Source organism: Heloderma suspectum, chromosome 4, assembly GCF_057233095.1.
Source record: "Heloderma suspectum isolate Gila_16-S chromosome 4, 16-S_ref, whole genome shotgun sequence".
NCBI lineage: Eukaryota > Metazoa > Chordata > Lepidosauria > Squamata > Helodermatidae > Heloderma > Heloderma suspectum.
The window spans coordinates 26,594,561-26,612,538 of record NC_139461.1 but is presented as its reverse complement, the minus strand read 5'-3'; the positions used below and the strand labels follow the sequence as shown (position 1 = coordinate 26,612,538).

The 17,978-nt window shown below is 42.4% G+C and overlaps 1 protein-coding gene across 5 annotated transcripts in view; it reads right to left on the bottom strand.

The window, feature by feature from the left end:
• TAF2 (TATA-box binding protein associated factor 2) overlaps positions 1 to 17,978 on the bottom strand; it is a 96,761-nt gene that overhangs the window by 26,032 nt on the left and 52,751 nt on the right. For 2 of the 5 annotated variants that reach the window (XM_084848891.1, XM_084848892.1), the window contains exon 26: positions 2,101 to 3,636. The exons of the other annotated variants lie outside the window; for them this stretch is intronic. In XM_084848891.1, coding sequence (XP_084705017.1) covers positions 3,368 to 3,636 — 269 coding nt within the window. In that variant the 3' untranslated portion in view covers positions 2,101 to 3,367. Of the gene's footprint in view, positions 1 to 2,100; positions 3,637 to 17,978 lie in introns of those variants that run through there. 5 annotated transcript variants of the gene reach the window in all.

The window sequence follows — 17,978 nt, the reverse complement described above, 5'->3', positions numbered from 1 at the left end:
TTCTGAAATGTTGCAGGTATCTTGCCTAGAGACACCTCTATGACATACATGATTTTAATACAAATTGCCAAAAAAGCCGTGGAATCTTTTAACACCCCCTGCCCCCCTCCAAAATCTGAACACTTCCCTTCCACAAAAAACCTGTTCACTTCTGAAATTTTGCAGGTTTCTTAACCAGGGCCCCCTCTATACTGCATGTTATTTTCATAATAATTGTCAACAAAAAACACTGGGGGATAAGAGTATCCTTTTTTGGAAACCCCCAAACTGTAAAGGCTGCTCTGGCACATAAAATCCTGAATCTATTCATCTTACAACTTGCCAGGTTTGATGCCCTCAGAAAGAGCAACTATCCCTGCACATTTCATCCAACTCTGCCAAGAAATAAAAAAGGTATGGGCAGTTCCCTTTTTTAAAAGAATCTAAATTTAAAAGCGTATAGCACAATCTCCCCTGTACCTATTTGTCTGAAACCTGGCAGATGTAATCCCTTCCTAAGGGGCTACTATTCCTGCAAATTTCATCCCCTTCTGATGAACTAGGGGAGGGGCAGGGAGTTATACCTTTAAACATTTACACTGATAATCTACTGGAAGCATGAAGGTTTGGATTTCCAAATCAATATTTGGATCTGAGTTGAAATGGTTGGCCTCTGAATTGCTCGAAGCCAAATTGGGCTGTTTTCCAAATTGCCAAATCACAGTCTGAACCAATTCTTGTGGTTGGTGCACATCCCTATCAGGAACCCTGGTAAGGCAGCACATTCAGCCAAACGAACTTACAAGCCCCTATACAGACTTTCACACTCAGTGCATAAAGATCTATGAGATAGTCAGAGGTGCCTATTCCATCCCCACGTTAGCCCTTCATGTGTTGCAGACAAATGCCTGCATAGGGCTAGTGTCAAATCTGAATGCAGTTGGTCATGTGTGACTGTCTCACTGGCATTATTACCAATATATCCAACTCTTCCTATAAGGAATCCCTCCCCATTTTATTGTCATGACAAACCTGTGAGGTAGGTTAGCAAGGTCACCCAGTGAGCTTCAGGGTTTAATGCGGATTTAAACCCATCTTTCCAGTCAAACGCTATTAATAATTAGATCATGTTGTCTGTATGTCATTTGGTATGCATATGCTGGAAATCACAGCTTCATAGGTGGGTGTAATCTACCTCAAAGGGAGGCAAGGGTCTTTTGTTTAATGGCAACCCAAGTTTAGAATGGTCTTACCAAGGTTGTTCAACTGGTCCCGACATTGCAATCTTTTTGAAAATAGGACCTGACATTTCTATTTGTTTGGGCATTTAAAACGCTCGTATTGCCTCCTGACTATTTTATCATTTTGTTGAGCCATTTTATTGTTTGCATGATGGTTGTTGTTGCTGCTTTTATTATATTCTATCTGCCATTATAAATTTGAACGTCTTTCTACACCAACCTGGTATCCATCTTAATAAAGGGTGGTTTAATTTTTTTTTGAAAAAAAATAAGGGCATGATCCTATGCATATTTAGACAGAAATGGCTGGCTGAGGAATGCTGGGAGGTGTACGACTTTTCTGTCTAAACATGCATAGGATTGAGCCCTAAGTAAATGTAATAAATGGATGTACATCTGGCAGTATGGGTTCGGGTAAACAGCCGCACCTTTCAGTGGTTTGAATGTATACAATGCATACCTGCTGAGGGACCTCACTCTGTATGGTTCACCCCGTTTCTCCTTGTCCATTTGGAGGCATCCCACAGTACTGCTTCTGATTTGTAATTATGCAAACTGCATTCCCCTCAACAGTACAAGCGAAATAATTCTTATTAAAGCAAAGAACTTAAACATAAAGATAATTCTGAACCAATAGCAAGCTGCCACAGACTTCAGCTAAAAACCAGCAATGACATCAGTGTAATTATGCAAGACGCTTATTATAATCTCACACCCAAAGGCCAGAACGGAGGCCAAACTGCACTTTTGAGGTAATACAGCATTAGCCAGACACACACGAGACCCAGGCTTGCATGTTGGAATGCATATTTCTCTTCCTCACTGGCTCGTGTTTTTACACTGATAATTATACACAGTAAGAATATATAACACTCAACAACACATTGTATAAAAGTGTTTATTAATAGATTACCTTCTCTTTTAAAAAAAATCTTCTTGGGTCCCTCATCTTTTTATGGATCAGCATTACTCTTTCCACTGTCAATAGGCTATATAACACACACACACACACACACACACACACCCCAAATTAAAAAAAATCTTAACCTAAAGTCTGCATTTACAAGAAAAGCTCTGAACCAGATTGTAGAAGCAACTCAAAATATTCTAGGAAATCAGGGGCTGGGGGAAGAAAGCAAGCACTAGTGCTACACAGAAATGAAAAAAGTGTTGAAAAGCAGTCCTACTTTACATAATTATCAAGCTCTTCAATGGAATACCTGCTGGATTTTATGACTTTATGTAATAAAACAGCTTAAGTCACAGCTTCATGTTTGACTTTACTCACTGCACATTTAAATGGATCCTGTCAGAGAGTTCACAAGCAAATTGACTAGAAAATGGGAGAGTTTAAGTATTTGCAATGGCTTTTCCCTCACAAGGAGAGTATTTTAAAGGTTAATTGACATTTTATGGAACAGCTTCCTTTGCCAGTTTTTTGAGGGTTGGTTTTTGGCTCAAACTTCATTATACAGTTATGAGTCTGATTACAGGGGACAGCACACACAGTAGGGGCTTTTTTTTTTTGCTAAGAAAAACGTTATGGAAACAATTGCCATGTGCAGTTCAACTGAAACGGGTTATGCTCATAATTATTTTTTTAAAAACAGCATCTTAAAAAAAACACTTATTACTTTGGGTAAGGAACCATTTGAGGCAATAAAAAAAGTGGTGGGTCACCTGCAATGGTTAAAGAGATTATACAAAGGCCTCAGGAAGTCTACATTATATTATACAACACTATACAGGGAATGGCAGCTTTTCCAGAAGGTTTGGCAGTCAGCTTCTGTTTAATACACACTTCATGACAGCCATCAAAAGTTTAAAACATAATTCACTTTGGCAGGACACCCTGTTGGGCTGTGGATGTAGGACACACGCACAAATAGGAGTTGCTTCTCTCTTTGAAAGGAAAATATAAGGAGGACAGATGAAGAATACTGTCATAGAAAATGTCTCTGAACCCTAAACTACATTATCTCCCCACCCCCTGAACTTGATCACTGCAGCTGGCCAACAGAACAGAAATTTGGAATTTAGATCTTGACATAGGTTCTGAATAACTGCAGTGACTCACGTTTTACTCTAAAGACATGGGAAAAAGCACACTGCCTCCAGATGCTCTATCAACTCTGCAGTCATTTGCTTCAGTCTGACAGTGAAGGCGAGCGAATGGACCGTCCACTGGCAGGGCTGTTGGAGAAGGTGAAAGGCTCCTTCTCTTTTTCCTTGCTGTCATGTTTGTGCTTATGCTTATGCTTGTGTTTGTGTTTCTTCTTCTTCTTCTTGTGTTCGTGATGGTGGTGGTGATGGTGCTCACTGTGCTTGGAGGAGCTGGACTCTTTAGTAAAACCAGGCAGTGGAGGCACAGGCTTTGGCAATATGCTCAACAATTCCAACGAAGATTGCTCTTTACCTGGAATAGATTGGCATAAATTCCATTTTACAGCAACACAGCACACAGAATTTTCAAAGGACATTCTGAAGACTGGGGAAGTCAGTCATTCAACTCATGCATACACACCACATGCATTTTAGCAGTTTTGGGGTTGCAAGTTTTAAGAATGCTTTTGCAAGAGCTGCTTTTCAAGCTGTATTGGGCAACTTCTTTACCACTCTAACAATTTTAATCAAATGTCATCCATGTAGCCTTTTTCAAACGCTAAAACTGTCTGTAAGTTGTGAAAATGGCATTACAGTTTTTACCAATTTCACCTGCATAACCTTGAACAATCAGGTGATATAAGTAAAGTGGAGGGAGAGCCTATTGCTCACCAGGAGGGCACATGCTTTTCATGTGTGTGGTTCAATGCATGGTATCTCCAGTTAAAGGACTCGATAGCAAAGACAAAGACCTGAAGAGCTGTTATCTGTCACAGTACACAGTCCTAGGCCAGGCAGACCATCAGTTGGAGTAAACAAAATGTAATTCCTTATATCTTTATAATGATACCCATTTTTATAGATGAGAATCTGAGATAAGCAAGGGAAGCTATGGCTAAAAACATGACATCAGGCCAAATCTCCCAGAGTTCCAGTCCAACGTATTGATCTGATTCACACAATTAAACAACCCAGGTTGTTTGGGTGTGGAAACGAGTGAGCATGCTGGCTCCTGACTGCTTATCTGCTTCCAGTGCGCTAAACAACCCAGGGACACTGTGTTCCTGGGTTCTTGTTCGTGATGTCCGAACCTGGAACTCTGGGTTGTTGACCAAGAATCAACCCAGAGTTATAACCCAAGAACAAAACGTGAGTTCTAACTCTGGGTTGTTCTCCCTCCGCAAACCAGAGTTCTAGGTTTGCACGTCAGGGAGAACCCAAGGGGTTGTTTAGCCCACCAGAAGTGGTTGGGAGCCACCATGCTTGTTTGCTTGCACTCCCAAACAACCTATGGTTAAACATGGATTGTTTAATCATGCGAACCAGGTCACTGTCTACATCATACTACCTCTCTCACTGCCACAGATGACCCAAGCATCTTTAACTGATGCATCCAAACTCCACATGAATATGTATAGTACAGCATGTGCGTAGCACCTTTGCCCAACAGTCTGAATAGAAAAGGAAACTCAAACAAGCATTCAAGATGAAGGGAGAGAGAATGCAAATACCAACACAAATACCATTTCTTCTTGTGACCCCAGACAAATATGATGGCAAGTTCTTTCACAGGATCAATACCATTATCTTTCCCCTTTTATCTTCCATGTTCATCACAAGGCAACATGCATGTTCTGTTCAGCTAGCAATCCCAGATACATTTGGTAGGCCTTTTCAGGATTTCTGAGGTTCCTAACAATTTTTATTTAACAGGTTGCAGAACTAAAGTTTAAAAATGTTACATATATATGTGTGTGAGCGTGCGTGTGTGTGCGTGTGTATTGCGTGTATGACCTTGCTTTGCTTTCTGCTAGCGTTCTGACCACTATCAGGTGGTCGGCTTGCTTTTCCTGAGTGACATTAAAATGTCACATGTTCAGACTTCCCAAAAAATCAGCATCTGTTATGAATGCAATTTAAAGATTCTGATAACTTCTGTCAGTGGGTTAGTGAATCCAGAGCATTTTATTATATTATATTCATGTCTACATTATGTTTACTTTTCATTTTATTCTATTTTCTATACCACCATTCTTCCAAGAGTTTGGGGTTACCCCATGTTAATCTCATGTCAAACCTAAGAGGTAGAGTTTAGACTGAGAGAAAGAAAATAGCCAGCCTTGAAATCCATGGATGAATAGAGATTTGAACCCAAGTCCCTGTAGTCAAAGTTCAACATTATCTACTATATTTTAAAGCATTTACATATTTTAAAAGCATTTTAGAGAGCAGTCCCATGGCCACTAAACAACATCTAGACGGACATAGGATTTTTTGGTTTCTCGAAAACCATGCTTCCTGCCCCCTCCCCCTTGTAGGTGACACGGTTCTCACCAGTCTCTGTGCTCAGAAATGGAGCGCTGAGAGAGCTAAAAGGAGGCGTTCCCGGGGGTGGGGAGGGAGGCGGCTGTGGAAGCCTTTATGCTTGCTATGCACCATGTAGCCTCCCCTCCTCCCACTCCGACATGTCCCGGCTAGACAGCTGAAATTGTGCATCTAACCGAAAATGCAGGGCAGCCGAAGTACAGAAGAGAGGATTCCCTCCGTGCTCCTGCTGTTCTGCATTGGATAGGTGTCAGCCACCGAGTTCAGAGGCTGATGTCTATCCCAATAGGACTGCGCCCTTAAACGGTTAGACGAGATTGATCTTTGCTCTGATCCAGCAGGCTTTTATGTTCTTATGATATGTAGGCGAGGAAACTAGATTTTAGATGGGAAAAAAACACTGCAGAAAACACCATTTTCCCCACCTTAGTGAACAAAGCAACAAATTCACCCCATATCTATGCCCAGCCAATTTTATGATGTTATAAAATGTCTTATAGGGACTCTGAATTAAACAATCTTAAATTGTGGTGAACCTGTGTGCACAGGGGAGGGGAGGGGAAACGCCAACAATACATTTTTGTGCCCCATTTCTGATTAACATAGGAATGGCAGTAGTTGAACCTGCCTTGAAGTTGACTGGAGAGTTCACACAGAGGTGGTAACGGCCTCTAACGTATGAAAGGACCACAGTGTTTAAGGCTTAACAGGTTAGCGAGAATTTCAAGTATATTGTCTGTTCAGCGTTACCATCTCTTTAATGTGCTGGATTTCTTGCCTTGTTCTATTCCCAGACAAGCCTCTGACCACATGATTACAGCTTCTACATTACAGGCTTACATTATAACTATGAAGCTGTCATCCACAATTCATTGCGTGAACATAAAAAGTGCGCCCCTGATGATTTGGGTACACACATCTAACACACTCTAAACCATACCAGATTTCAGAGTCATTTCAAAACACAAGTTTAGAAACCAAATGTAAAAGTACAAAATGAACTTTGCCGTCTATCAAAATATATATGTCTATCTGTCTATCTATCTTACTATCTGGCTTACTCCCAGGAATGTCCACAGGGGATCGTAGCCTAATTTACTTAAAGCAAACTGTACGAAACAAATCTGTGAAAGCTCTCAAACATCTTCTGAAGTTCCTTGGAAAATAAACCCCAACCCTACTGTTTTGCCTCAATTCTGTAAGCTTTAGAGGTGAAAATTGGGGTAAAATCCTTGCTTGCTACCATGGTTTTAAAAACACTCTGCACTAACAAAGACATCAGGTATCAGTAATGCCCCAATAATTTTTATGCAGTTAACTTCAACACAAAATACCAAAATACATAGATACATAGAAAAATAAGAGAGACTTGCTTAAAGTGTTATCTCTTGTTAATTCCAGGCACTGAAATCTAGCTATATGTTGCTGTTGATGCAACAGTTGATTCTCCTGGACCTCTCAGCAGCTTTCGATACCATCGACCATGGTATCCTTCTGGATAGGTTGTCTGGGTTAGGAGTTGGAGGCACTGCACTACAGTGGTTCCGCTCCTACTTGGATGGCCGATTCCAGAAGGTGGTGCTGGGGGATTATTGCTCTGTGCCATGGCAATTATGCCATGGGGTTCCACAGGGCTCTATTTTATCCCCCATGCTGTTTAACATCTACATGAAACCGCTGGAGGAGGTTATCCGGAGGTGTGGGCTGAGGTGCCATCAATATGCAGATGACACCCAGCTCTACCTCTCTTTCTCATCAAAACCAGGTGAGGCAGTGGCTGTTCTGAATCAGTGCCTGGGCACGGTAATGGACTGGATGAGGGCTAATAAACTGAAACTCAATCCAGACAAGACGGAGGTACTGTTAGTGGGTGGTTCGTCTGCCCGGCTAGGTGATATTCAACCTGTTCTGGAGGGGGTTGCACTCCCCCTAAAGGATCAGGTTCGTAGTTTGGGGGTGCTCTTGGATCCAGAACTGTCACTTGAGGCACAGGTGAACTCAGTGGCATGGAGCACTTTTTATCACCTTAGGCTGGTATACCAACTACGCCCTTATCTGGACAGAGATAGCCTAGCTACAGTTATCCATGCTCTGATAACTTCTCGTCTGGATTACTGCAATGCGTTATACGTGGGGCTGCCTTTGAAAACGGTCCGGAAACTTCAGCTGGTCCAAAATAGGGCAGCAAGATTGTTAACAGGGACTGGCCTGCGAGCTCATATTACGCCAGTACTTTTCCAGCTGCACTGGCTGCCAGTCCACTTCCGGGCCCGATTCAAAGTGCTGGTGTTAACATTCAAAGCCCTTAACGGCTTGGGGCCAGGTTACCTGAAGGATCGCCTCCTCCCATATGTGCCTGTCCGGACCTTAAGATCATCATCAGCGGCCCTTCTCCGTGAGCCCCTGCCAAAGGAAGTGAGGCGGGTGGCTACTAGGAGGAGGGCTTTTTCTGCTGTGGCACCCCAGCTCTGGAATGAGCTCCCTAGTGAGGTTTGTCTGGCGCCTACATTGTATTCCTTTCGGCGCCAGGTGAAGACCTTTTTATTTTCCCAGGCATTTTAGCATTTTAGCTTTCTAAATTTTTATCTTTGCTGTTTTAAATCTGTATTTTAAACTCTTGCACTGCTGCTAGGTTTTATTGTGGTTGTATTGTTATATTGTGGTTTTAATGTTCTATATATTTTAAATTGTCTTATTGTGTGTTGTTTGGTTTTAATTTCTGTGAACTGCCCAGAGAGCTTCGGCTATTGGGTGGTATAGAAATGAAATGAAATAAATAAATATATTCACTTCCTTGCCAGCAGGTAGTCTTTACTAGCACTAACTCCCCAAATGAGGTTACAGTGATATGCCACATCAAAAACACATGGAACAGGAAGCCTTTCACAAGGCAGCCTAAAGTGCTGCAAACAGACATCTGTGAGATAAAGCATTGAGAACTGATCCCCACTTTGATCTATAACTACTCTAGAGTTGAAAATATCTATATGAAGGCCTCAATAAGGTTTGGGGAAGTTCACTATTCAAAAAGCTTAATCATTAAGAAAAAGGATTCTGTTAGCCAGTGAGGATGCAGCTACAGCCAAAAAGATGAACATGCCTGTTGCAAACGGCAAAAATTTCCTCGTACTCTCTTCATGCTTCTGTCCCCTCAAACTCAATTTTCACTCTATTTAAATATATTTATATAGTTGCTTGTAAGTCCTGAGCCTTCACATAGTACTTCTCAATATGTATGAAGTTTTATACTTTATCACCCAAAATTCTGTTATTAATAACTCGATCCAAGGACTTCCCTTCCTATTGTTCTAAGGAGAATGCATTGACAATGTACGCCCTGCTGCCCTCAAGAGTGCTCTGTTCTCCTAATGGTTGAAGAGACTCAATCATGCTCTTTTAGTAACTAGCTGAAGTAACCGCAGAGGGTGAGGTACTGGAGTTTGCTTTTGAAGTGATTACTAATATTCCTTGGAACAGAACATGCATTATACTAGCCTATTCACTTGGCACCTCCCTCTGGTTTTAGATGTTCAGAGGCCAACATAATTATTAGTTTCACTGTGGAACAGATGTTTAGAATCAGGAGGGGAAAGCTGTCCCTATGGAGAAGGCCAACAGCTTCCCATATACCTGACAATGGAAGCCACTACAAACACCAAGAACAAGAAAATGGGAAGAGAAGAGGGAGCTATGATATACTTTATTGTCTTCCACCATTTCCCCAAATTTGGGTGCTGCTCATGATGATGGCTGCTGTTGCTTTCAACAGCCCTCCAACCCTAGCCCTTGTGTTCTAGTGTTACTGCAATAAAAGGGAAGTTTTTCCATATGGATCACTCAGCAAATACATCAATCCTAGTGTGGCTTTGGACACTACGAAACACCGGTTTATGTTTGTGTTTATTTACAACATTTGTATACTGCTCCCCATCCAAACAGATTCCGGAACAGTGAACTCAAGAAGTCCAATAGTAAAGATAAAAGATGAAAACATCATATTAAAATAATTTAAAACAAAATGCCAACAAAAACTGTGGCTGATCATTTAAGGAATGCTTCCTGGAACAGAACTGTTTTTAGGAGGCACTGGAAGCGACACAGTGTTGGCGCCTGCCTGACCTCAATGGGCAGGGAATTCATAGACTCATAGGGTTGGAAGGGGCCTACAAGAACATCGAGTCCAACCCCAAAGAAAGGGGGCCACCACACTGAAGGCTCTTTTCTTGGTGGACTCCAACTGGGCCACAGGTGCATGTGGAACCACCAGGAGCATGCCCTCTGATGACCTCAGTGACTGGGCAGGTTGGTAATGGAGAAGGCACTCTCTTAGGTATCCTGGTCCCAAGTTGTTTAAGGGCTTTGTACACTAGTACCAAAACCTTAAACCTAGTCCAGGACCAAATGGGCAGCCAGTGCAGTTTCCTCAGCAAATGAGTTGCATGCTGAAAAGGGGCAACTCCCGACAACAGCTGAGCTGCTGCATTCTGCACTAGCTCCAGCTTCTGGAGCAGCCTGAAGGGCAGCCCCACATAGAGCACATTGCAATAATCCAGTCTTGAGGTTACTAGCACCTGTACCCCTGTGGCCAAGCTATACCTGTCCAGGAGAGGCAGTAGCTGGTGAACCAGCCAAACCTGGTAAAAGACACCCTGAGCTGCCATTGCCACTTGGGCCTCCAGTGACAATGATGAGTCTAGGAGTATCCCCAAGCTATGGACCTGATCTTTCAGAGGGAGCGCAACCCCATCCAGAACAGGCAATGAGCCTATCTCTCAGACTCATCCACGAGGCTTCCGTCTTGCCAGGATTCAATTTCAGTTTATTGGCTCTCATCCAGTCCCTTACTGCATCTAAGCACTGATCCAGGACTTGCACAGCCACTACTGAATCAGATGTCACAGGGAGACAGAGCTGTGTGTCATCAGCATACTGATGAGCACTTGGCTCCAAATCCCCTAATGACCACTCCCAGCAGCTTCATATAGATGTTAAACAACACTGGGGACAAGATGGTACCCTGCAGAACCCCATAGTTCAATTGTCAAGGGGCTGAGGAATGGTCATCCAATGTTACTCTCTGAAATCAGCCCCACAAATAGGACCAGAACCACTGTAACACAATGCCTTCGATATCCATCCCACGGAGTCAATCCAGGAGGATACCATGGTCGATGGTATCAAAAGCCAATGAGACCCAAAACCCAAATCTAGCAGACGGTGGCAACAGACACCTCAACTGGAACTGTGCAAACAACAGCATCAAGTTCACCACAGAGACAAGCAATTTTTTCCTCAAAGTGCGATGTAAAAATGTCACAGCAGGTCCTTGAAGGGGCCAGGGCCCCAACTGCTTGGGAGGATGTTAATAGTCCCTGGACCACCAGGAAGAGCTCCACTGGACAGATAGTTGAGGATGCAACGGAGGCAGCAAAATAAGACTTCTTTGCTGCCTGCACTGCCATGCAATAGGCACAATTATCTGCTCTAGAACATGCTCGGTCATCACTGCTTCAAGACTTACGCCATTTGCGCTTTAGCCAATGTCCAGCCTATTTCACTGACTGCAGCTCCCCAGTATACTAAGGAGCAGAGCGAGCTCTACAGTGCTGGAGACGGCACTCAGATGAAATCAAGTCAATATCCCTCCGTATCTCACTGTTCCACAGTGAGACTAGGGCCTTGGCTGGATCACCAGCTCTCCCCAATGGAAAATCCTTAACAGCATTCAGAGATCCATTGGATTCCATCAGTCTTCTGGGGCAGACCACCCAAATGGGTCCCCCACCCCTGCAGGAGGGAAGTAGCTCTGTGAGTTCAAATCTCACCAGAAAATGTTCTGACCATAACAATGGGGTTACTTGGATCCCCACAATTTTCAGAATACCTATCTCACAACTTGGAGCAAAAACCAAATCCAGGGTATGCCCTGCTTCATGTGCTCAGCTGATGATGAACTGAGACATCCCATGGGTGTCATGGAAGCCATGAAATCCCAAGCTGGAACTCCAGAGACAACTTCAGCATGGTATTTGAAGTCACCCAGAACCACTGTCCTGAGTTCCTCCACCGACACACTTGAGACCACCTCTGCCAGCTCAAAGAGCCCAAGGTCATCGAACTTCCACGTTTCCCTGCATTACACAGTGTTGGAAACCACATATAAACAGCCTCATTGTAACCATGTATGTTTGTAAGTCAGCCCTGTTAGTTTCGCTTACCCTCTTAAACGCCATGGCTTTTCATGTCATGCGAACCCAGCCAGGCTGGGTTATTGTTGTGGTTAACCACCCACAACCCTAAAACAATCCAGGCTGTAAATTAACCCACAATGGCTTGTTGTGACATGTGAACCAGATCTCTGCGTATTGGCATTTGCCCACATTCATTCCTCTCTTCTGTTGTCCCTCTGATTGTTTCCCCGCTGTGTATTTTAGATTGTAAGTTCCTTGCCAGCGGGGAACTCTCTATGTTCCTTAATTCTGGAAGACACCATGTGCATTGATGGAACAACGACAATTTAATAGCAATAAGGGGAGGGGGAAGCACACAACATAACCATGTATGCTGCCCTGAGTCCTTGGATGGAGGTAAGAATAAAGACGTAGTTACTAAATAATAGATTTTACAAGTTACCATGCTCAAGAACAGAGTCTTCATATTCACACATGCAGTATGATGTACAAACAATCTTATGATCTGCAATATAACCTGAAAGCTGAAGCTTAAAATTAAATGCAGTCCGGTCTTTTGGTTCTTTTGATCCCTGCAAGGAGGGTGGAACACTCCCTACCGTTTTTGAAGATTTAATAGCAAATTAAATCTGTTTTTCATATTAGAAGTCAGATCTTGAATGACATCAGAGGCTTAAAAAGGGCTTGTGCAGATGCCTTCAAAGCTATTGCACTTAGGGCAGAGTTATAATTAACATTCCAACAGTAGACTGGACAAACAGAAAACAGGGTGTTAATTTTGCATTTTCAAGAATCGTGTTTCTCTTCTACAGAAAAAACGTTACTATTGTATTTAGATTTTTTAAAAAACTAAGCAGAGCTGGCTCATAAAACGCCCTACATTAATCAAATTAAAAACTCTACGGTTGGCTATTTGCCCTGAGCTACAGTACTCCCATTTCTATGAAATGATGATAGAATAGAAACAGCTTGGAAATGAATTAACACAGACACACACTAAAAATCACCCCACCCAGTTTTTCTGAGAGTCACAAAGAGTGTGCAGTGAACACAATGTTTGTACATAAAACAAAACTTTCTTGATCATCATAATGATTTCAGAAGGGCTATACTCATTTGTTTAGCATTAGGGAAAGGCTTGTCCACCTAATTAAGGATATCTTAGTTAACTGAATTTTTAGTCAATTGATTAAGCTATTAGATTTGTTTGAATCTGCATACGAATAAAAACAACAGTTCTGAAGAAAGAATAAGAATTTCTCTGCTTTTAGATGATCCATACGCGTTGTAATAGAAGAGGCATTTCTACTGGGTGAAAGGGAAGACAAAATGCCCCTTAAGTCAGTGTTTGCCATCGGCAGTTTTCATAAGTTCTTGTGAATTTATCATGGGGGGGGGACCACACTTAACTGATTAAAAGTTTAAAAACTAATTAAGCTAACAAACTGATAAAATATTGGGCTGCAATGCTTTATCAATTATCTCAATGACAGCTGTTGTTGTTCAGTCGTTAAGTCGCGTCCAACTGATATGTTACATAGCAATGACAGCTAGGTCTGGGCTAAGAATCATATGCCCTGTTGTTTGTCCTTTCCCCTTACACACACACACACACGGCCAAACTAGAAGAGACACCATTCACACAATTAGTAATTGTATGAATGACTTTTCAAAAGTAAATAGGTTGTTGTTGTTGTTCAGTCGTTAAGTCGTGTCCGACTCTTCGTGATCCCATGGACCATAGCACGCCAGGCCTTCCTGTCCTCTGCTCTCTCCCGGAGTGTGCTCAGGTTCATATTCATTGCATCGGTGATGCTATCTAGCCATCTCATCCTCTGCCGTCCCCTTCTTCTTTTGCCTTCAATCTTTCCCAGCATCAGGGTCTTTTCCAGTGACTTTTCTCTTCGCATTAGGTGGTCAAAATATTTGAGCTTCAGCTTCAGTATCTGTCCTTCCAGTGAGCAGTCAGGGTTGATTTCCTTAAGGATGGACTGATTTGACCTCCTTGAAGTCCAGGGGACTCCTAAGAGTCTTCTCCAGCACCACAGTTCGAAAGCATCGATTCTTCGGCGCTCAGCCTTCCATATAGTCCAGCTCTCACAGCCATACGTTGCTACTGGGAAAACCATAGCTTTGATTACATGAACCTTTGTCAGCAAGGTGATGTCTCTGCTTCTTACTATGCTGTCTAGGTTTGCCACAGCTTTCCTCCCAAGGAGCAAGCGTCTTTTAATTTCATGGCTACAGTCACCGTCTGCGGTGATCTTGGAGCCCAAGAAAATAAAATCTGTCACTGCTTCCATTTCTTCCCCTTCTATATGCCAGGAAGTGATGGGGCCAGATGCCATGATCTTTGTTTTTTTGATGTTGAGTTTCAAACCAGCTTTTGCACTCTCCTCTTTCATCCTCAACAAGAGGCTCTTTAGATCCTCTTCGCTTTCTGCCATTAGGGTGGTATCATCTGCATATCTGAGGTTGTTGATAATTCTCCCGGCAATCTTAATTCTGACCTGTGATTCATCCAACTCGGCGTTTCTCATGATGTACTTTGCATATAAGTTAAATAAGCAGGGTGACAATATGCAGCCTTGTCGTACTCCTTTCCCAATTTTGAACCAATCGGTTGTTCCATGTCCGGTTCTTACTGTTGCTTCTTGGCCCTCGTACAGGTTTCTCAGGAGACAGGTAAGGTGGTCTGATACTCCCATCTCTTTCAGAATTTGCCACAGTTTGTTGTGATCCACACAATCAAAGGCTTTAGCGTAGTCAATGAAGCAGAAATAGACGTTTTTCTGGAATTCTCTTGCTTTCTCCATGATCCAGCGAATGTTGGTGATTTGATCTCTAGTTCCTCTGCCTCTTCGAAACCCAGCTTGTACTTCCGGTAGTTCTCGGTTCACATACTGCTGAAGCCTAGCTTGTAGAATTTTGAGCATAACCTTGTTGGCATGTGAAATGAGCACAATTGTTCAGTAGTTTGAACACTCTTTGGCATTGCCCTTCTTTGGAATTGGAATGTAAACTGACCTTTTCCAGTCTTGCAGCCACTGTTGAGTGTTCCAAATGTGTTGGCATATTGAGTGCAGCACTTTAACAGCATCATCTTTTAGGATCTTAAATAGCTCAGCTGGAATACTGTCATCTCCACTAGCTTTGTTGTTAGCAATGCTTCCTAAGGCCCACTTGACTTCACTCTCTAGGATGTCCGGTTCAAGTTCAGTGACCGCACTATCATGGCTATCAGGGACATTAAGATCTTTTCTGTATAGTTCTTCTGTGTATTCTTTCCACCTCTTCTTAATCTCAGCTGCTTCTGTTAGGTCCCTGCCTTCTTGGTCCTTTATCATGCCCGTCTTTGCACAAAACGTTCCCTTAAGATCTCCGATTTTCTTGAAGAGATCTCTAGTCTTTCCCATTCTGTTGTTTTCCTCGATTTCTTTGCATTGTTCATTTAAGAAGGCCTTCTTGTCTCTCCTTGCTATTCTCTGGAACTCTGCATTCAGTTGGATATATCTTGCCCTTTCTCCCTTGCTTTTCGCTTCCCTTCTTTCCTCAGCTACTTGTAAAGCCTCCTCAGACAGCCACTTTGCTTTTTTGCATTTCTTTTTCTTTGGGGTGGATTTCGTTGCTGCCTCCTGAACAATGTTACGGGCCTCCGTCCATTGTTCCTCAGGCACTCTATCAGGTCTAATCCCTTAAATCTATTCCTCACCTCCACTGTATATTCATAAGGGATATGATTTAGGTCATACCTGAATGGTTTAGTGGTTTTCCCTACGTTCTTCAATTTAAGCCAGCATTTTGCAATAAGAAGCTCATGATCTGAGCCACAGTCAGCTCCAGGTCTTGTTTTGACTGACTGTATAGAGCTTCTCCATCTTTGGCTGCAAAGAACATAATCAATCTGATTTCCATATTGACCATCTGGTGATGTCCATGTGTAGAGTCGCCTCCGAGTCCAAATATCCAAGTAGAACCCAAGAACCAAGTGACTGCTTTGCTAAATCAGCCCCAGGTGTCTATCTTGTCCAGCACCCCGCATCCAACAGTGACCAATCAGATGACAGGGTATAATGGTGATAGCAACCTCCTGTGTTGTTCACAGGAACTGGTGATCTACAGGTATATTGCCCCTGAATATGAAGATTCCAGCCATCAATACCCTTTTTTAATTTGCCTAATTCTTTTTTTTAAAGCTATCATCACATTTTGTGGTACACTGGTTTCTTCTCTAGACAAGAAAGCAATGTGTCAGGCCATACTACTCAGTGGCCTTACAGGCTGATGGGTCAGATATCCATTTATGTGGGAGGTGAATCAAGGCAGTTAATTGGCAATGACTGACATACAATCTTATGAATACAATCCTCAACTACTTTGCCCCACGTCTTCAAAAATGTGGTTAAATCACAAACTTTTCAGGAAAGAACGGCACTTATCATATTCTGTAGAGTCAAAGGACAAGTTCATTTCTAGAGGCAAAAGACTGCCTTGCAGTGCTCCAGGGATATCCAAACAAATGCAAATCCCAAAATAGCTTATTTGTCTGCTATGCGTTCTATATCAATTTCTTCCAACTGGCCTGAACTCCACGGATTTGCACTGCGCCCATTTCTTTCCCAGCATATTTGACACAGAACAATATGGCGTATGCAGCTGCTGATACAATGGTCCCTAAAGTACTATCTGTTAACTTTCCAGCACGGTTCTCCAGAATCTCTTGTTTATAATTTTATACCCCCTGTTAGGGTGTAAGAATAGCACAGAACAAGTATTACAAAACACTAGTAAAGAGCTATAAATATTCACTACATTTACAGGCTAATCTTATTGGAAACTTCATTTATTTCTATAGCATGTCTCAATAACAGCAGTTACAGTTTTATTGTCTCATGTTCATTGGATATTTGATAAAAACCTTCAGCATATCTTTTTAAGTCAAGTCATTTTTGGTACTAACTTGTGGGTGCTATACTGTACCAAAACTTAAAAAAAAAAAAACCCTTCTAGATGCACCCTTCAGAATCTGTGTTCCAGTTTCTGTTTGAACTGAAGTCTGAAGTGAAGTCACCACCACAAGATATAGTGGTGAGAAGCAGTGGTACAGTTCAGAGATCAGATCTTGGTTTTCGGCTCACGTGCTCCCTTTGCCCCTAATGTGCTCTGATCCCCTCCCTTCACTTCTTCTGATCGCAGTAATTCACTATCTGCCATCAGAAGAACAAAAACTTATTCCAACTCTGCTTATCACTTGGCTCAGTGATGTGTCTTAAGCCAGTGGCTCATGATCTGTGAGACTGCTTCCCCACACCTAACAAAGCACAGGACAACTGAAAGAGAGAGGGATCCACAAAGAGGGCTGTATAAAACTCAATAATTACAATACCCCCCATATTATAAGGGCCTGAAAGAAAGCCAGTAAATATGTGGTCACAAAATATCAGTGACAAAGAAAGGCCTGTCAATGTAAGAATTTTTATTTAAGACTTCCCAGAAGAAATGTGTTACATGTTCCTAGCAAAATAAAACAATCAGGGTGTGTGTTTCCTTAAAAGAACCCAGTGGAGACAGTACAAGAGTATGTTAGAAAACTGGCCTCAGAACAGGAAAAACACTAGTCATTGCTGGAAACTTGTCAAATGTGAGAAGTCATAAGCATCCTAGAGGCCACTTTTGGGTCGTCATGACTAAACTCAATACATTTACAGATTATTCAGATGAGCTGCTGTCCTCTTGTTACTTGACAAATTACAAAACTCATCTGAAACTCATTTCAAAAAGACACCTTTGTAACCAAGTAGTGCTGGACCCATACACAGGAGACCAGATTTCATATGTGACCTCAGCCATGGGCTCAATGAGTGGTCAGTCCCTTTTTCTCAAGATGTCATTTGTAAAATGGGATAACTCCTTACAAGAGTGCTACGAGGATTACCAAGGTCCCTTTGAACATAGTAAATGCTGTTTAGAAGGTATAATAAAACCTTCACACATAGGAAGCTGCCATATAATGAGTCAAACCATTGGTCTATCTAGACCAGTATTGTCTAGTGCAAGTGGCATTAGCTCTCCGGGGTCTCAGGCAGAAGTGTGTCCGCCACTAGTGGCATCCCTGCCACCCAAGATTCTCTTTAACTCT